Raw genomic sequence first — 22,085 nt, 5'->3', positions numbered from 1 at the left:
CTGAGCCCATTGCTTGGAGAGATGCAATAGAAGTTGCAAATAGTGGAGGATCATCAAATTCTAAACCATGTTGTGTCAACTTGTGTGCTACAGCTAACAAAAAGTGGTCACACTCAACACCAATGCTAGGAGCCGGGGTGCAACAATTGAAGAACTAATCGATTTAATCAAAATAAAACAAATGTTGATTAATAATCTATCCCTATTTTTTGATCCCTAATGCCATTGTGTGACGTAGTATAAAACAACGCTTAATGGTTAAAAGCAGCCTTCTTGATTATTCGATTAATCAAAACAGTAATCATCAATAGTATCACTAACTAGAAAAAGTGCCCCTCAGGGCACAGGTCTCCACCAGGGCAGGTCAGATTGTGGCCTCCTGGTGGCGCTATAATAGTGACATTTCTTCTTACGCCTTGGACTGCAATTGGATGATTTGAGGGATTTTGTTCCAAAAATGTGTTTTGCTAAAATAACAAGCCAATGTGAAAAGGGTGAGATCTATTCCTCAGCCTAGTAGGAAAGTATGTGAAAGATTTCACGTAAATGGCATGCTCCGTTCATGATTTGAGGCTATTTGTTCAAAACGGGCCAAATGAAAGCCAATGTTAGCCAATTAGGATGGAATCTGAAAAACCGGACAGATCTGTCTTGAACACATGACTATAGAGATAGTGTGTAACGATTTGCGGGATTTTTGGACAGAATCTGGAGGAGTAATATAAAACTTTCAGTCAGCCTCCTGTTGGCGCCAGGCCACAGGCCATTCTGAAATATTTGGGGCAGAGGTTCATCGTTGGCATCCAGGGAGTGTGTGTGCAAAATTTGGCACCGACCGGAGATTAGGTGTACACAGACGGACGGACGGATGGACACACACACGGACGGAGTGCAAAACATACTCTCTCCAATAATATAATCGATAGTTGCAGCCTTATGAGGAGAACACTAGCGTGAAGAAAAGGGGAGTGAAATCATGTTATATTGAGACTGGGAAGTATAGTTTAGTGAATGAGACAGGCAGTGATGCAGTGCAGAGAAGTGGGATATTGAGAAATCAAAGTGTGAGATGTTACAGGGCTACACACACACACACACGCACACACGCACACGCGCACCCACGAGAGAGAAGTGAGTCAGATAGGTGAGAGGAGGGAAGGAGAGTTAACATGAAAGGAGAAGGGATTAGCTAAAAGCATTAAGCTTAAGCATACTGTACTTACGCTTTAATTTGGAGCGCACTTTGTTAGCCAACTTCTTGATATCTGCCATCAGATCCTCCAAGTCAGTCTTAGTCTCTGAGGAGAAGAAAAGAAAAGAAAAGGGAAGACAAGACATGCATTGCACTGCCGCCATTTTTATTGTTTGTAAATTCACTCTACTTCAAGGGAAAGGCTCACTCGACTCAGTCTGGAAGAGTTCAGGAGTATAATTAGTACAGATTCATGCATGATCATTAAGACTGTGTTGCTATGGTGATGTTTATCACTGATACTTTTAATATTATTTCATGGTTTCAAGTGGAAGAGAAAACGGAGAGAGAGTTATCTTCACTTGGTTGAATATATTATTGACGATCTTAACACAATCCTGCCCAGCCATCTAGGGAGGATCGTGGCGCAATGCCAGAGAAATGCGCGAAATAAGCAGAGAAGAAGAGCTACTTCCGCCCGAGCCGGAAGTGGAGGATGTAGTATAGCGAGGGGCCTAGGTGGTGGACGATTAATAATCTTAGCGCGAGCACGGATTAATGTTGTAATACTCGCATGACTGAGAGGTCATTTTGACCAATCTTTTGAGATTTTGAAGTTGATTATCTTTGCCCATGAAGCTTTCAGAAGGTTCCCCTTCCATGACCATCATCATCCATCATCATTCCATCATCTCAGATTTCTTTTACATCTGAAACATTTTCTAAATATGAATTTAAGGGCTGTCAATCTCGCTTTGCATATTCATGCAAGTTAATGTATGATCATACAATGTGCAAGTTAAGTGAACATGAACTGTCAACCATGTTATATTTGTTTGTAATACAGACTCAGTGCTGTCATTCGAATCTCTGGCTTGCAGGCCTTATCTCTTCCCCCATAACTGTTCTTTGGTTCCTTTTTATTCTACTTGTGTCTGCCTCCCTCAGTAAACATATTGACAGTGCTCAGTATGTTTGCTCCTCTCATTGATTGTCTAGAGTCCATGTTTGCCGTTTGGGACAGGCAGAGACTTCTACCACAAGTCCTCAAATATCACTGCAAGACTGACATTGAATACGAGATAATGGAGTCTAATGGAATATCAGGTACTGGAAATTAAAAGAACATACCAGCAGAGGTGGGTAGAGTTGAGTAGCCAAACTGCACTCAAGTAAAAGTATTGTTACTCAAGCCGAAGTAAGAAGATTCAAATGTGATGACTACTTAACTATTGAGTTACTTCATACAATCTGATTCATTGTTTAAACAATCAGAACATAACTGAACTGAAACTATTTTCTGTTTCCCTGTCATTGCCAGGGTTATTTAATAATAATAATAGATTAAATTTTTATAGTGCTTTTCTTTTGAGTGCTTACTCAAAGCGCTTACAATGGTCCATTCATTCATACATTGGGAGGTGAAGCGGCAAACAGTCAATATATGCCAGAGTCCTCACTTCCCACATTCACACACGACACACCAATGGGGGCAATGATCAGGCTGGGAGACAAGCATGGCTAATTTGGCTATATAATATGGGCCTAGACAGACAGACAACCACAGAGACCACACAGTTGCTGAGCCAACACTTCAAAGCATTGTTTGAAATGCAATATAGGGAGATATAAGCGAGAGATAAAGAGACCAGAAGGGAGAGGGGGAAAGTAAAGGAGAGAGGAAACCTAGAAATAATTTGTTTGATTTAGTCTGAGGGTGGAGGAGCTCCTTTGTGAGCTCCTTTGTGCACATATGCACTGCGAGGGTGGGAGAACAGGGAGACAAAATTCACACCCTCAAGGCAATTTAATCAAGCCTCTCCACTTGTACATCTCAAGCAAAGCAATTTACGAATCAGAAATAGGATACTCGGACATAATGTTAAATGGTCTGCATTTCTACAGCACCTTTATCCAATTCTCTTTGCAATGTCATTCACACACATTCACACATCGACGGTGGAGCCAACCGAGTTTAACTCATTTAGGCTGCTGCCACCCTGGGCAAGACCTACGCTGTAAAGACTATCATTTGTTTGGGCGGAAGTTGCAGGATTTTAGCGGAAGTATCGCCCAAGGAAATTACGTTGATGCTTTACAAATCACTTTACATTCTCCGCGAATGAAAGTGTTGTGATTGGTCAGGAAAATATTGTATCCGGGGGAAATACATCTGACGGATGTTCCGGAGGATACATCCGCCCATAGCTTCTCTGCCTTACGTTGTGACCAGGCTTTTCTTGGTACCGAGGCTAGGCTACTGCCAGCTTCTAGAACAATTAACACTGCCAGTGGCCAGTAGAGCACACACACACACACACACACACACACACACACACACACACACACACACACACAGACACACACACACACACACACACACACAGACACACACAGACACACACACACACACACACACACAGACACGCAAGCCCCCAGGTGCCCAGGTTATCGTGACATCACATGACATCAGCCCCATATATGGTTCCCAGGTCATTGTGACATCACATGACATAATCAGAGATGGACATAATAGTAAATGCAACTTGCTGTCGCAGTTAAGCCCATATATGGAGATCCCTGATGTCCATCAAAAAGATCATAGCCCAACGCTGGAATCCCCCACATGATGTTTCAAAAACAAATTGGCTGCGAAGCTTTCTGGACATTGCTTACCTGGAACTGTCATCGGCAAGGATTAATCAGGCCCAAGAGGGCACAATTTCAATGTGGACAGACCTAATATCAGACCTGAAAGACTTACTGACCCGGTGATATTGTAATTGATGTGTTGTGGGTTGATTATTCTGTGAATAGGATGGGGACGGGGAGGGAGGGGTTTCTGTGTGTGTGTGTGTGTGTGTGTGTGTGTGTGTGTGTGTGTGTGTGTGTGTGTGTGTGTGTGTGTGTGTGTGTGTGTGTGTGTGTGTGTGTGTGTGTGTGTGTGTACGTGCGTGCGTGGGTGCACACGAGTATGCGTGTGAGAGTGAATGTTTTGAGTTCAATTTTGTACACTGTAAAATGACTATGCTATGTTCTTGTTCAGAAAACTAATAAAAATTGAATGAGAAAAATATATATATATTGGCCAGCAACTCATCTGACCTCAAACCTCAAACCCTTAGATCTCCATTATGTCAGAACCTGTTCTGACATTCCATATGTTGATACTTCCCCATCCATCATTCCTCTTCGATGTCTCCTTTTTGACCTGTCCATTCAAACTCTAGACGGGCCTGCCCCAAAGTTATTAGTGCAGCCGCACCCAGCAGCCGGCGAGTACTAGAGTTCTCAACAGGCCCAAAAATGAAGGCCCGGCCCTCATCAAATCCTGTACACTCAAGAGAATGTCCCCACTACTACCCTTAGATCTCCATATATGGAGCTAACCTGTTCTGAAATTCCTGTTAATCTGACCTCATCAAACCCTGTACAGGCCAGTACAGAATTCATTCCATGTTGCTCTGACCCCCCATGCCAAAGCACCAGTGCTCGCCCATCAGTCTGCCATCAACGAGGCGGATGCGTGCACGGCTGCACGTGACTGCTTCTCGCCCTTAGACGTTTTACTGGTATATACTACATTAGATACATAATACATACATGATACATAAATACTGCCTGCAATGATTAGATACAAGATACATATGCTAATGCACACATTATGCAAACACACATGCATGCATGCACGCACACAAACTCCAATCATACTACGCTGCCGGTGGCCACACTGCAGCAAGCAGAAGGCGAGAACATATTGACCTCAAAATAATGAACGACCCTGACATTTACATCAGACACTGACTGATGGGCACTTAGGCACTCAGGCTTGCGCGCGCGCACACACACGCACACACACACACACACACGCACACGCACACCACATCGTATTGATCCCAGGCATGAAGACGAGACGAGTTATAGGCTTGTTCCTATCTTAAATACTGCTCTAATCCTGCCTAGGTGTCACACCCTGGCTAGTTAAAGAGCTTGTCTGATGTCTCCTGGAGCAAGCAGATCAATTGTTCTTGTGGGGTGTGTGGGTGTGTGGGTGACAGGAGGATTACTTAGTGCGAGTTTCATCCTAGTCATGTGTAGGAAGGTGTCACTGCATACAAGGCGGAATATGTGTGAAGAGATAAAATGAAGGGAGGGAGCAAGAGAGATGACAAAGGCTAACCGGATACTTAACCAATTTAGAACTGAGGTCAATTTAAAAAATGCCTGGCCCTTCTAAATTAATATATAAGTTTTCAGAAATAAATCTATTTTTTTATTCAAAATATGAAAATGTGAAAAAGATCCTGTTGCTATATACATAGCAACATCTAAATTGATAAATATTCTTTCCCGGAAATTAACTGGACGTGAAAATTCCACCTGCCAAGGCTGCCATCCGCCTCCACGTTCTTTTTGGTCAAAACAAGCTTTATTCAACGGCCCATAACTAAAGGATGATGGCGGTTACAAATGTTATTTTCTGTCCTTCTGGGTGAAAAGAAACGTCATAACATAAGGACGTCATAACACACAGCGGTATTTCTTTTACATCTGGTTCACATCTTGGTGGACCTTCAAAATATGGGTCTTCATTAAAAAAACACAGTGAATCGGGTCTGCCAACACTCTGGATGCTGCAAGAGTTTCCGGCATTTCTACCGGGGTGTATACTTAGTTTAGACTAGTCATTGGTTATACATAAGATTGGTGAGTGGTGCGTTAAGACGACCGGATTAAGGTTGGTGAGGGGTGCGTTAAAACGACCGGATTAAGGTTGATGAGGGGTGCGTTAAAACGACCGGATTAAGGTTGATGAGGGGTGCGTTAAGGGTTGGGAGAGGGTTAAGGTTAGTTTTAGGTGTGCTGCCCCGTGGGAGGTTAGGGTGAGGGTTTGAGATAGGTTCAATTCAATTCAATTACATTTTTATTATAGTGTCAAATCACAACAAGATGTCTCAAGACACTTTACAACCAACAAATGTTGTAGGACTAATGACTGGTCTAACCAATGACTATAGTCTACTCTAAACTAAGTACTGCACCTGCCGGACTCCTGCATTGTCATTTCTCTTGGATTTCAAGTCCAACAAGTCACCAGAACACAGGAACTTTAATACTTAATACTGTGTTAAAAGGTTTCTGGAGAGGATCCCCAGATCCCCCGATTGGGGGTCTGGGGATCCTGTCTGTCGACATGCCTCTTTTTCTATTTCCAACAAATCATCCATGTCTCTCTTTTTCTTTGGCCTGATAATAGTCATATTTTCTCTGTTCTGTTCTGTGGCATCTGCTGCCATTATCAGTCTTTTTGCTGCTGGTGAGCGTTTGATGAAGTAAGCTACAAAGTGTGCTTACAGCTACCTTCCATTAAAATCCTCTTTGAGACATTACTGGGTCTTTTTTGGACCTTATTAAACATTACGTTTTTCATTAAAGGCCCATAAAGTATGTTTCTGTAAATTATCTGTGCACAGGCCCAGGCCGTAGCGTAACGGTCTGGGCACCGGACTGGTGATCCAGTCGCGGTGTGCCGCAGGTTCGACTCCCGAACCCGACACGGCCTTTACCGCATGTCATCCCCCATCTCTCTCCCGTTTCCTGTCAGCCTACTATCTGTCCCTTAAAAAATCAATAAAAGGCGTAAGCCGCAAAAAAAATATCTTAAAAAAAAATATATATATATCTGTGCACAGATAATGTCAGTTCTAGTCAAATCAGACCCGTCTGAACTGAGTGGTCCAACTACACTTTTATGGTTATTGTTTGTTTGTGTGTGTGTGTGTGTGTGTGTGTGTGTGTGTGTGTGTGTGTGTGTGTGTGTGTGTGTGTGTGTGTGTGTGTGTGTGTGTGTGCGTGTGTGTGCACACACACGCTTCCCAATCAGGAGGTTCACACGGCCACGCATACATGGGGACGGACGGACAGACAGACACACATAGCTGTTAATTGGAGCGGTTAGGCACCGTCAAACGACCACTAGTAGGAATTATGTGTAACTTTGCAAGTATGTATGTATAGGCCTACTACTGTATATGAATGCAGCCTGACAGAAAGACAAAATAAATTACAATTTGTCTTTCAAACAGGATTAAAACTTTACTACTTCTGGTATAATCGTTCAAATCATTTCATAATCAATGTATCGATTTTTAGTTTGTTGTAGCCTCCCTGTGTACAGCACTTGATGAGTGAGAGAGTACACAGTCTTCAATTAACGCTTCGGATTTTTCTCTATATGACGCTTGCAGAAAAGAACAGAGCTTTGTCAACACCGTTGTGTGATGGAGGCAAATTGAGATAAAAATGGACACGCTTACTCTCATCAGGATTGGGTGAGGCCAGGATGGCACTATGTTTCCTTTTCACCTCCTCAACCTTCTCAGCCAGAGACTCGATAAACCCACGAATCTCCTCCACCTGGTCGGGAAGTCAGAGAGGGACAATCAGAGAAAGACAGACATACAGATAGCAAGAGTGAGGCAGACACATGTTTCCATTTACCCTGGGCTAAACTTGTGTCATATCGTTAGCAAAACACTGAGGCCAGGCATAGTAGGATTAGTAGCACAGGTTCATGCAGTCTAATTGAGCTAGCCTGTCATAATTTCTCTGCAACATTATATCCATCAAAATATTTCATTTATGTGTGTCACATGGAATTAGAACCCAATTAAAAATGGCTTCCACTGCTAATAGGATGACATTCAATTGAAATGTTATCAACTAACCCACTTAGACATCCTCGTCAATATGAGGCCCATTAATGTGAACTGGGCCATGTCCAATTTATTTATAATATATAATATTATAATATAATTGCGGCCTTAATCAATAGTGAGAACTTTCAAGATTCAAGACTTTATTGCCATGTCAACAGAGTTGATTGGAATTTGTTTCAGTGCACTAAAAACAGACATACAAAAAGACAAATATTCACATCACATATTCAGACAGTAGAACAAGATACAAAAGTACAAACATCAGAATGCAAAACGTTACAATTCATGTTGAATAAATAAATAGCAATTCATAGCAGTTCGTCGTATTACAAAGCAGCTTCACGCTGTAAAGTATAGGATATTTTGTTGCCGTATGCAGTATATTGTGTGCACTCTGTGGTATTTGGGACGTGTGACTTGTGTCTGGTGAGACACCACGCGCAATGGGACACTGTCTGTGACAATTGACATCCTATGCACATTGTTATAACTCAACTCACCTGCCAGTATGTCGGACTAATTGCACACACACACACACACGCGCACGCACGCACGCACGCACGCACGCACGCACGCACGCACGCACGCACGCATAAATTCTCCATTCATTGTCAATGGCATTTAATGTTTGTGTTCAGACAGAATCTACACATAGCTGTTTATAGGAGGGGCTAGTGCCCCTCAAAAAACAAGCAAGCTAGCCTAGTTGAGCCAGATGGTGGACAGGCTAGAGCTCACCTGGTAAGAGCATAAAATAAGTAACTAAAATAAGGTTTCCTGCAGCTGGCCCGGGATTGAATTTAACCCAAGGCTCTTTGCTGGATGTGATGTGATCGTCTCGCTCTGTCCTGCCTTTCCCGTCTCTCTCTCACTTGTCTGTCACCATGACAAATAAAGCAGGGGAGAAAAAAAGTGTAATCTGTTTTGGTGGCAGGACTGGTGAACTGCAAGATGAGATTAAATCAAATATAATATGAAATTAATAATATATTACCACTTTATATAATATATTTGCCACTTTTCCCAAATATTAACAAAGCACACATTCCAGAGCCCTGCATTTGTTAATGATTGTTATAAGAGCTAGCTACATCCTGTCCAGTTAGCCTACTACACTACTTGATGGGCTCTTGAAATAAAATAAGCCAGGCAGTCACCGCCATCGTCCCTGTCACAGTGTGTCACACCTGCTAGGCTGGCAGGTGTGACACCATCTGGCAATGAACTCATCAATATCTGCATCCATCATTGTCATTCCATCAATCACTTTCCCTGTATCTGCTCTGTTGCAAGATAGCACCTCATGTGGATTCATAAATCTGTTTCTTTTATGTCCCAGCATTGTCCTGCTTTCTGTTTGCCTTTTTTAAGTGCTATAAACAATGTTTATTATTATTATTATTATTAATAATATTATTAATAATCATTTCCATTTGTATTCCACCCCTCCGCCTTCTCTCTCTCTATACAAACTCTAGGCTCTCCATCAATACCTCCATCCATAGTTCCATACATTCTTTAGATTGGCTTGCTTTTCTTGCCACCACTCAATCCAGGTCATTAGTCTTCAATATCTCATTAATTAGTTGATGATTGGATCTGTATTTTTTAATTGGTTGAGGAGGACCAGAGGGAGACACAAGTGCCAGGTGTGTTGTGTGAAGAATGCTTGTGTGTGTGTGTGTGTGCGTGCGTGCGTGCATGTGTGTGCACTGCAGTTGTCTCCCTTTCCGTTTCTGTCTGTGAATGACACGTGAAAGTGCAACGAATTATAAAGTGAGAGAGTTTGATGAATGGTGGTGATGATGGGGGTCACCAAGCAGATGAAGCCTAATAAAGCTGCCTTGAGTCATAGTATGTTTCTCAACCTTAGTAAAATCCTCTGTTTTCATTTTGTAAAAGTGTGTAAAAGAGTGTAAAAATGGACTCAAATGGATCCTGATGCATCCATAACTACATTTTGACTGATGATTTTATTATGCAGAAAATCTCACTGGAGAGTCCAAAAACAAAAAGATTATGTAAAACACATGGGCATGCGTGTGTGCATGCGTGTGTGCGTACGTGCGAAATGGAAGCCCCGAAAGAGCACAGGTAAAGGTGTTGCAGCCAAGGGCCTTCGCAGAAGTTGCAGGTCTCATTTATGACTGCATCCATCTACCATCTGTGGTGATAACCCCATAGCCATTGTTACTGAGGAAGAGATCTGCAATGTTACTATTTAATGTCAAATGGAGAGTACAAGTATTCATGCAAACACTGCGATATAATTATTTAAGTTGGTACAACGCATGTTCAGGAGGAATACCGCGCCTTCTATGATAAATCGTTAACTAACATCACCATGGTAACCAATCCAGTACCCCCCATCGACTATCTACCATGGTAACTGATAGCATTCCACCCAAACCCCTCCCCTTCTCCACGTATTTATACCTGCACGTCTACCTGCCATTTCGTGCTTTGTTCTTCGTATCCCTCCCTCCCTTTTCCAGACCTAGAGTCTGGTCAGTCCGACTTTTCTTCCGCCACCAAGGGGAAGTTTTTGTCACCACTTTCTGACTTTTCTTCCGCCACCAAGGGGAAGTTTTTGTCACCAAGTTCAGAAATTGCTTGCGCCCCGTTGCAATTGCCTACACAGGATAGGACAACGTCTGGTCTCCACAAGAGTGCATTTAGTCAACTTGTTCTGTTCCACACTTTAATCAATTTAATCACAACCACATCCTTACTTTCAGGTTCCAGATGGGGGTCCTGAAATGACGGAGTGCACCGTGTCAGACGTCAGCCAAGACGGACGCCTCTCTCTTCGGACCGTCTCAGACGTCAGCCAAGACGGACGCCTCCCTTCGGACCCCATGCCAAATACTCAGGGTCCAATACCCCCCCCCCCGGAACCATGCAGGCCTTCGACCCCCCTCCCCCCACAGGGCCACGCCCTATCATCCTCCACTTCCCCCAGGGGCCTAGCCTTCACTATCATCCCTCATCCCTTCACTCCCTCAAGATCCCCTCTGTAGCTCCAACTCATCCCCTCATCCTCACTCCCCCTCCCCACCCCCTCCTTTCACTCATTCACCCGGCTCCTGGTACATGGCCTACGGCCTACATCCCTACATCCTCACACCCCCTACCCTTTCCCTACATCCTCACACCCCCTCCCCCCTTCCCAACCCGACATCCTCCTCCCTCCCCCTCTTCCCACATGGGACACATCCCACACGAACGGTCAAGGCCATCCAATGCATCTCACCCCAAGCATCATTCCACTCAATGCAATATTCCAATGCATCATTCATTCAATGCATCTCATTCCTATGCATCATTCCTTCTCATGTTCCACCTCTTTTCTAAATAAATGCTAAACCATGTTAAACGATGTTCGATTGAATGCGTGGTCTGTACTAGTGAACTCTTTATTAAACACATCATTCATGATGCAAATATATGCAGAAAAGGACAAATGCATACTGTAACTGGTATACACTATAGGTACTATTATGCACATCTCCAGGGTAATGTTTATGCTGCGAGTGAAGGACAGCAGATCACAGTGGTCTCTCAGCTGCCAAGTTTTCCACTGAATTGTTCATTAACAAGCTCCGTTGGGGTGAGAGTCTGATTACTCCAACTCTCCCTCCCATAACCCCCTCAAGCTGCTATCCTCGCCATCATTCATTTTCTACCTCTGTACCTTAGTCTGTAATCTGTATGTCTCTCTCGACACCGTTCTACTTTCAAACGCTCCATCTTTCCATACGCCCTTGTTCTCTAAAAATATACTATACTATGATCCCTGTGATCCCTCATTCTCTCCCTTTGCATTCACGAGTTCTAGTCCAACAGATGGGAAATTTGTACAGATACAGGCAGTTTGGCAGTGATGTGATTGTGAACCAGAAATGGAAATGGAAACCTTTACACATATGCAGACATATTGAATCTCCATATAGGAGTCCTTTGAGAGGCTAGTTAAGGATTACATCTGCTCCTCTCTTCCCAGCACTGCTGTTGTCCAACAGCAGTTTGCCTACTGTCCCAACAGATCCACTGATGACATCATCTAATTCTAGGTTCCTGGGAGATAGGGGGCTGATATATCATATTTTGGGCATGTCTGACATGGACTCCAAATCCATTATATGGCATAAAGATGACACAGGCAGGCCTGGGCCGTGGCAGCAGTCCAGGCACTTTGGCCGGTAGTCTGAGTCTGGCAGTGTGCCGCGGGTCCGATCCTGACGGCCATTACTGCATGTCACCCACCCCCATCTATCTCCCCCATTTCCTGTCAGCCTACTGTCTGTATAATATTAAAAAAAGATGACACAGGCAGACAGACAGAAAAAGACATAGATCTGCATAATTGTACGCATCACTGTCTTTATTGTATAGGTGAGAATTTGTTGTACATATTGTTGGAAGAATAAAGTGCCCCTTTTGGAAAAATAATTTGAGCCTGGAGCCGGCACTGATTAAATGGGCACAGACAACTACTGACAATGTATGAGTACAAGGATAATTGTGTTCCCAACAGGCAACGGCCTATAGTATCTTTAGACATGCAAGGTCTGAAGATGGATATAAATCAGCAGTAATGTCTGATATTTACCCTGGCACTGCCCATAATGACAACATCCCATTACTACGACTACATGGCTTTGCATGCGGTTAGGGTTAACGATAGGGTTAGTAATGGGGCGAGTCGGACCAACACGACATCGGAATAATGTGCCATCAGAACAATGACACGGCACCATTTACCCAGGGACCCCAGCATTCTCAGGAAGTTGGGCCCCCAATAAATTATCCTTCCTGTACATCTACTTTAAGCCACTCACTGGGGCAAGATACAGGCTGATTAAAATGGAATTAGAGAGACCACTCAGAGAGCAACCGGTCTCATGTTGAAGTTAACCTAGCTCCATATGACTGATGATTCACAGCAAGCCTCCGTCTCTCTGGGGTAAGATGTCAATTGGTGCTACATTGAAATAGGCCGCCCGTCTGAGAGCCTTGACAATGTTCACTTTGTGTACCCACCATATGCACACACAGCATGTACAAGAAAACTCACTCACAAATGCCAAATGCATACATGAGTGGTTCTTAGAGAACACGGTGCATACAGTTGAAATAAATAATCATAAATAATGCAAAGGCTGGGAAAACATTACACAGTTGGAATTGTGGGTCAATGTTCCTATTCAGGGGTAGAAATGGACCGCATTGTTTTGTGTTGTGTGAATCAATAATGGCCATTTGAAATGAAATAATACACGAAACGATTCACTCCACACAAGCAACAACATCGATAGCTATAAATCATATCCATGCTCCCCAAGGACAGAGATTAGATTCATCATTAGCATGGGAATAATACCCATGCTAATGATGCTGTGCTCTACGAAATGGATGGTAAAATATGTACCATCCAATGGGTCAGTGGAAGCAACATAGAGAGAGAGAGAGAGAGAGAGAGAGAGAGTCTCACCTGCTCAAAGAATTCATCCATGAAACCTTTCTCCATGCCCACAGCCACCTCCACCTCGGTTGTCTCCTTCCCCTCCTTCTCCTCCTTCCCCTCCTTCCGCACGCACGCACGCACACAAACACACACGCACACAAACACACACACACACACACACACACACACACACACACACACACACACACACACACACACACACACACACACACACACACAGAGAGAGAGAGAGAACGACATCAACATGATTATGAGCAAATGATGTGTATTCATGTGACATGAGTACACCGACAGTGCTGGAGAGGTTGGTATAGCCCAAACCACTTCTTCCGTGCGGAGGAACCCAAAAACCGACCACAGACTGCAGTAAAACTTTCAAGGAGGATTTAAAATCAGCCTTGGTGCGACTCAGCACCCGTGACTCGAGTTGCACCGAGATGTATGACGATGCAACGCACAGAAGGACTCCACACTTCTGGTCAGATGAAGAAGGGCTCCAGGCCAACCCACAGCGCCTGGAGCCTCTTAGTATCACCAACATCTTATCAGCAATCTTCCCCGCTGACAGTCTCTGAACCCCAAGAGACGGTATTAGTGGGTATGGGCTATGGGTATGTATGTATGTATGTATGTATGTATGTATGTATGTATGTATGTATGTATGTATGTATGTATGTATGTATGTATGTATGTATGTATGTATGTATGTATGTATGTATGTATGTATGTATGTATGTATGTATGTATGTATGTATGTATGTATGTATGTATTTGGTTAAAATGGGTAAGGTTTAAAAAAGGCAAAAGCATGCTCTGTTGCACTGGCCTAAAAGTGGGTCCTTAAAAACTGCTTCAACTTCTGAGATTTGGTTTGGTTCATTAGCCACCAGATGGCATACCTTATAACAGGGGTCCTCAACTAGAAATGATGAAGGTCCACAAATATTTTTTGAATAAGACCGAGGTCCGGTCCCATGCGCGGCGTCCTTCGGAGAGCGGGGCTCTATGCCCGTTTAGTATGGTCAAGCCAAGCTTATACAAATCAGATCCCCTTCCACCCAACCAATAATGGGGTGCAGAGTGCAGGCCCGGAGTGGAACTCCAAATCAGGCCGGGAGTTATACGCCCTGGCAGGCCACACTGCGCGCGCGCATAGCGCGCGCCAGAATTTTGGAGGCCCTTGGGGGACATTTTGGGGGCCTTTGCAGCAATTTCACATGAGAAATGTACCATCTGATGTTATTTATTTTATTAACTTAAAAAAAAAAAAAAAAAAAAAATGTTTTTTTTTTTTTTTTTTTTTTTTTTTGGGTGGTCCGCAAAGAGGTGGTCCGCGGTCCGGTCGCGGACCGCGGTCCGCCAGTTGAGTACCCCTGCCTTATAAGGTCCAAGTGTATTATTATGTAGGTATGTATGTATGTGTATGTACCGGTATGTACCTGCTATTGTATAGCAGTGGCTCACAGCCTCAGCCTGATGACCTCAAAAGTCTCATATCTCCCCTGAGCCATAGGCAATTGCTTTGGCTTAGTGGTTAAGATGTTGGCCTTCAGTGCAGGGGACCTGTGTTCGATTCCTGGGTGTTACACTAACATACAAAACAACTCTTGAACAGCACTCAAAGCATCTGATGAACGTGATTCTATGTTCAACTCTTGATTCTTTCAACTTTACTAACTGAAGGCTAACATACAAAAGATCGCTTCAACAGTACGAAGAGGCAGTTGTTACTGAGTGATGGCGTAGTAGGGGTTGATCAGCACAGAGAGTTCATGTTCAAATCCCACTCTTCCTAAAGTTTAATGCTATAATTATTGAGCTTCATTTACTGCTATTCTAGCAGTGGCTCACAGCCTCAGCCTGACAACTTCAGAACTCTAATTGTTGTAGTGGTTAAGATGTCAGCTTTCCACGTGGGAGACCAGGGTTCGATTCCTGGCTGTTACACTAAATGATTCTGTTTTATTTTAACTTTACAAACTGAAGGCTAACGAACAAAAGATCACTTCAAAATTACCAGGAGACTTTGGCTAAGAGTGTCTGACTGATGGCACAGTGGTCTAATGATTGGGCTTTCAGTACAGACACTCCATGTTCAAGTCCCATTCCTCCTTCAGCTCAATGCTGCAGTATTTTTAACTTTTCAAAACTTTGCATTCCACACTAACATCTAAGTAGCACAGAAAAGCTGTGTTGTAGTAACCAGCAGTTAGCTCAGTGTGATGAGAGGCTGTGCTTGTGATCCACAGGTTCAGGGTTCAAATCCCTCATTAGTCATGTGGCACTGTGTAACTTTGCTTTGCACACTGACTTTCAGTAGGACAACTTTAAAGCAGCACAGAAATTCCCCATGATTCTGTGCAGTTAAGTGGCCCAGCGGGTAAGTCAAATGATATCTGTGTGTGCAGTTAAGAGCCCTGGTGGATAAATCAGATAATATCCATAGAATACCTAGTAGAAGTCTGCCGGTTAAAACCCAACATAGGATGGTGCTGGTTCAAATCACCTAGAGTAGGTATGACTGTGTGCCGTTAAGTGGCCCGGTGGATAAATCAGATAATATCCATAGAATACCTAGTGGGATGGTGCTGGTTCAAATCACCATCACCTAGAGTTGGTAGCAAGCACTGTGTGCCGTTAAGTGGCCCGGTGGATAAATCTGATAATCTCCATACAATTCCTAGTAGGGGGAGAGTATGCGAGGGGGCCCCAGGCAGGAGAGTAGGCGAGGGGGCCCCAGGCAGGAGGAGAGTAGGCGAGGGGGCCCCAGCTAGGGGAAGAGTAGGCGAGGGGTCCCCAGGCAGGAGGAGAGTAGGCAAGGGGGCCCCAGGCAGGAGGAGAGTAGGTGAGGGGGCCCCAGGCAGGAGGAGAGTAGGTGAGGGGGCCCCAGCTAGGGGAAGAGTAGGCGAGGGGTCCCCAGGCAGGAGGAGAGTAGGTGAGGGGTCCCCAGGCAGGAGGAGAGTAGGCGAGGGGGCCCCAGGCAGGAGGAGAGTAGGTGAGGGGTCCCCAGGCAGGAGGAGAGTAGGCGAGGGGGCCCCAGGCAGGAGGAGAGTAGGTGAGGGGGCCCCAGGCAGGAGGAGAGTAGGCGAGGGGTCCCCAGGCAGGATTAGAGTAGGCGAGGGGGCCCCAGGCAGGAGGAGAGTAGGCGAGGGGGGGTCAGGCAGGAGGAGAGTAGGCGAAGGGGCCCCAGGCAGGAGGAGAGTAGGCGAAGGGGGGTCAGGCAGGAGGAGAGTAGGCGAAAGGGCCCCAGGCAGGAGGAGAGTAGGCGAGGGGGCCCCAGGCAGGAGGAGAGTAGGCGAGGGGGGTCATGTTTGCCTGCATGAAAACGAATCTTTGAAAGGTGTCATAGTTTTAGAAATATAGTGCTTTCAAATTTGAGACTTTTAACATGGGGCTCAATGGCAGATTTTGGCACGTCAAAAAATCACTTTCACCTAAAAACACTTTTTATTATTCAGCTTACTGTGGAGACACATGCTGGAACGTTTTACTTTGAAATGTTTTGTAGTTTCTGAGTTATTTAACTTAAACGCCCAATGCATTCTCTATGGCAATAGCACAAACTTTGGCATGCTACTGTACTAGTCCTACATACTTAAACCTACCAACCCCATGCTAGCCTATAGGTTCATCTTACGGTGGACATGTTTGCCTGAAAAGGAATCTTTGAAAGGTGTCATAGTTTTAGAAATATAGTGCTTTCAAATTTGAGACTTTTAACATGGGGCTCAATGGCAGATTTTGGTACATCAAAAGATCACTTTCACCTAGAAACTCCATTCACACTTTTTATTATTCAGCTTACTGTGGAGACACATGCTGGAACGTTTTACTTTGAAATGTTTTGTAGTTTCTGAGTTATTTAACTTAAACGCCCAATGCATTCTCTATGGCAATAGCACAGAATTTGGCATGCTACTAGTCCTACATACTTACACCTAGCAACCCCATTCTAGCCTACTTAGGTTCATCTTACGGTGGACATGTTTGCCTGAAAAGGAATCTTTGAAATGTTTCATAGTTTTAGAAATATAGTGCTTTCAAATTTGAGACATTTAACATGGGGCTCAATGGCAGCTCTATAGGCACGTCAAAAGTCACTTTCACCTAGAAACTCCATTCACACTTTTTATTATTCAGCTTACTGTGGAGACACATGCTGGAACTTTTTTTTATTTTTATGTTTTGTAGTTTATGAGTTATTTAACTTAAACGCCCAATGCATTCTCTATGGCAATAGCAAAAAATTTGGCATGCTACTAGTCCTACATACTTACACCTAGCAACCCCATTCTAGCCTACTTAGGTTCATCTTACGGTGGACATGTTTGCCTGAAAAGGATTTTTTTTAATGTTTCATAGTTTTAGAAATATAGTGCTTTCAAATTTGAGACATTTAACATGGGGCTCAATGGCAGCTCTATAGGCACGTCAAAAGTCACTTTCACCTAGAAACTCCATTCACACTTTTTATTATTCAGCTTACTGTGGAGACACATGCTGGAACTTTTTTTTATTTTTATGTTTTGTAGTTTATGAGTTATTTAACTTAAACGCCCAATGCATTCTCTATGGCAATAGCACAAAATTTGGCATGCTACTAGTCCTACATACTTACACCTAGCAACCCCATTCTAGCCTACTTAGGTTCATCTTACGGTGGACATGTTTGCCTGAAAAGGAATCTTTGAAATGTTTCATAGTTTTAGAAATATAGTGCTTTCAAATTTGAAACATTTAACATGGGGCTCAATGGCAGCTCTATAGGCACGTCAAAAGTCACTTTCACCTAGAAACTCCATTCACACTTTTTATTATTCAGCTTACTGTGGAGACACATGCTGGAACTTATTTTTATTTTTATGTTTTGTAGTTTATGAGTTATTTAACTTAAACGCCCAATGCATTCTCTATGGCAATAGCACAAAATTTGGCATGCTACTAGTCCTACATACTTACACCTAGCAACCCCATTCTAGCCTACTTAGGTTCATCTTACGGTGGACATGTTTGCCTGAAAAGGAATCTTTGAAATGTTTCATAGTTTTAGAAATATAGTGCTTTCAAATTTGAGACATTTAACATGGGGCTCAATGGCAGCTCTATAGGCACGTCAAAAGTCACTTTCACCTAGAAACTCCATTCACACTTTTTATTATTCAGCTTACTGTGGAGACACATGCTGGAACTTTTTTTTATTTTTATGTTTTGTAGTTTATGAGTTATTTAACTTAAACGCCCAATGCATTCTCTATGGCAATAGCACAAAATTTGGCATGCTACTAGTCCTACATACTTACACCTAGCAACCCCATTATAGCCTACTTAGGTTCATCTTACGGTGGACATGTTTGCCTGAAAAGGAATTTTTTTAATGTTTCATAGTTTTAGAAATATAGTGCTTTCAAATTTGAGACATTTAACATGGGGCTCAATGGCAGCTCTATAGGCACGTCAAAAGTCACTTTCACCTAGAAACTCCATTCACACTTTTTATTATTCAGCTTACTGTGGAGACACATGCTGGAACTTTTTTTTATTTTTATGTTTTGTAGTTTATGAGTTATTTAACTTAAACGCCCAATGCATTCTCTATGGCAATAGCACAAAATTTGGCATGCTACTAGTCCTACATACTTACACCTAGCAACCCCATTCTAGCCTACTTAGGTTCATCTTACGGTGGACATGTTTGCCTGAAAAGGAATCTTTGAAATGTTTCATAGTTTTAGAAATATAGTGCTTTCAAATTTGAAACATTTAACATGGGGCTCAATGGCAGCTCTATAGGCACGTCAAAAGTCACTTTCACCTAGAAACTCCATTCACACTTTTTATTATTCAGCTTACTGTGGAGACACATGCTGGAACGTTTTACTTTGAAATGTTTTGTAGTTTCTGAGTTATTTAACTTAAACGCCCAATGCATTCTCTATGGCAATAGCACAGAATTTGGCATGCTACTAGTCCTACATACTTACACCTAGCAACCCCATTCTAGCCTACTTAGGTTCATCTTACGGTGGACATGTTTGCCTGAAAAGGAATCTTTGAAATGTTTCATAGTTTTAGAAATATAGTGCTTTCAAATTTGAGACATTTAACATGGGGCTCAATGGCAGCTCTATAGGCACGTCAAAAGTCACTTTCACCTAGAAACTCCATTCACACTTTTTATTATTCAGCTTACTGTGGAGACACATGCTGGAACTTTTTTTTATTTTTATGTTTTGTAGTTTATGAGTTATTTAACTTAAACGCCCAATGCATTCTCTATGGCAATAGCAAAAAAATTGGCATGCTACTAGTCCTACATACTTACACCTAGCAACCCCATTCTAGCCTACTTAGGTTCATCTTACGGTGGACATGTTTGCCTGAAAAGGATTTTTTTTAATGTTTCATAGTTTTAGAAATATAGTGCTTTCAAATTTGAGACATTTAACATGGGGCTCAATGGCAGCTCTATAGGCACGTCAAAAGTCACTTTCACCTAGAAACTCCATTCACACTTTTTATTATTCAGCTTACTGTGGAGACACATGCTGGAACTTTTTTTTATTTTTATGTTTTGTAGTTTATGAGTTATTTAACTTAAACGCCCAATGCATTCTCTATGGCAATAGCACAAAATTTGGCATGCTACTAGTCCTACATACTTACACCTAGCAACCCCATTCTAGCCTACTTAGGTTCATCTTACGGTGGACATGTTTGCCTGAAAAGGAATCTTTGAAATGTTTCATAGTTTTAGAAATATAGTGCTTTCAAATTTGAAACATTTAACATGGGGCTCAATGGCAGCTCTATAGGCACGTCAAAAGTCACTTTCACCTAGAAACTCCATTCACACTTTTTATTATTCAGCTTACTGTGGAGACACATGCTGGAACTTATTTTTATTTTTATGTTTTGTAGTTTATGAGTTATTTAACTTAAACGCCCAATGCATTCTCTATGGCAATAGCACAAAATTTGGCATGCTACTAGTCCTACATACTTACACCTAGCAACCCCATTCTAGGCTACTTAGGTTCATCTTACGGTGGACATGTTTGCCTGAAAAGGAATCTTTGAAATGTTTCATAGTTTTAGAAATATAGTGCTTTCAAATTTGAGACATTTAACATGGGGCTCAATGGCAGCTCTATAGGCACGTCAAAAGTCACTTTCACCTAGAAACTCCATTCACACTTTTTATTATTCAGCTTACTGTGGAGACACATGCTGGAACTTTTTTTTATTTTTATGTTTTGTAGTTTATGAGTTATTTAACTTAAACGCCCAATGCATTCTCTATGGCAATAGCACAAAATTTGGCATGCTACTAGTCCTACATACTTACACCTAGCAACCCCATTCTAGCCTACTTAGGTTCATCTTACGGTGGACATGTTTGCCTGAAAAGGAATCTTTGAAATGTTTCATAGTTTTAGAAATATAGTGCTTTCAAATTTGAAACATTTAACATGGGGCTCAATGGCAGCTCTATAGGCACGTCAAAAGTCACTTTCACCTAGAAACTCCATTCACACTTTTTATTATTCAGCTTACTGTGGAGACACATGCTGGAACTTTTTTTTATTTTTATGTTTTGTAGTTTATGAGTTATTTAACTTAAACGCCCAATGCATTCTCTATGGCAATAGCACAAAATTTGGCATGCTACTAGTCCTACATACTTACACCTAGCAACCCCATTCTAGCCTACTTAGGTTCATCTTACGGTGGACATGTTTGCCTGAAAAGGAATCTTTGAAATGTTTCATAGTTTTAGAAATATAGTGCTTTCAAATTTGAAACATTTAACATGGGGCTCAATGGCAGCTCTATAGGCACGTCAAAAGTCACTTTCACCTAGAAACTCCATTCACACTTTTTATTATTCAGCTTACTGTGGAGACACATGCTGGAACTTTTTTTTATTTTTATGTTTTGTAGTTTATGAGTTATTTAACTTAAACGCCCAATGCATTCTCTATGGCTATAGCACAAAATTTGGCATGCTACTAGTCCTACATACTTACACCTAGCAACCCCATTCTAGCCTACTTAGGTTCATCTTACGGTGGACATGTTTGCCTGAAAAGGAATCTTTGAAATGTTTCATAGTTTTAGAAATATAGTGCTTTCAAATTTGAGACATTTAACATGGGGCTCAATGGCAGCTCTATAGGCACGTCAAAAGTCACTTTCACCTAGAAACTCCATTCACACTTTTTATTATTCAGCTTACTGTGGAGACACATGCTGGAACTTTTTTTTATTTTTATGTTTTGTAGTTTATGAGTTATTTAACTTAAACGCCCAATGCATTCTCTATGGCAATAGCACAAAATTTGGCATGCTACTAGTCCTACATACTTACACCTAGCAACCCCATTCTAGCCTACTTAGGTTCATCTTACGGTGGACATGTTTGCCTGAAAAGGAATCTTTGAAATGTTTCATAGTTTTAGAAATATAGTGCTTTCAAATTTGAGACATTTAACATGGGGCTCAATGGCAGCTCTATAGGCACGTCAAAAGTCACTTTCACCTAGAAACTCCATTCACACTTTTTATTATTCAGCTTACTGTGGAGACACATGCTGGAACTTTTTTTTATTTTTATGTTTTGTAGTTTATGAGTTATTTAACTTAAACGCCCAATGCATTCTCTATGGCAATAGCACAACATTTGGCA

General features: G+C 42.4%; 1 protein-coding gene across 1 annotated transcript in view; it reads right to left on the bottom strand.

The window, feature by feature from the left end:
• stx1a (syntaxin 1A (brain)) overlaps window positions 1-22,085 on the bottom strand; it is a gene marked incomplete at both ends in the record, with an annotated part of 73,889 nt that overhangs the window by 12,858 nt on the left and 38,946 nt on the right. The window contains 3 exons of the mRNA XM_083773346.1: window positions 1,215-1,298; window positions 7,510-7,609; window positions 13,406-13,477. Coding sequence (XP_083629472.1) covers window positions 1,215-1,298; window positions 7,510-7,609; window positions 13,406-13,477 — 256 coding nt within the window. The remainder of the gene's footprint in view (window positions 1-1,214; window positions 1,299-7,509; window positions 7,610-13,405; window positions 13,478-22,085) is intronic.

This window comes from Protomyctophum parallelum, assembly GCF_964188405.1.
Source record: "Protomyctophum parallelum genome assembly, chromosome: 9".
NCBI classification, from domain to species: Eukaryota; Metazoa; Chordata; class Actinopteri; order Myctophiformes; family Myctophidae; genus Protomyctophum; species Protomyctophum parallelum.
The sequence above is the reverse complement of the archived record's forward strand: the minus strand, read 5'-3'. Positions and strand labels throughout refer to the sequence as shown.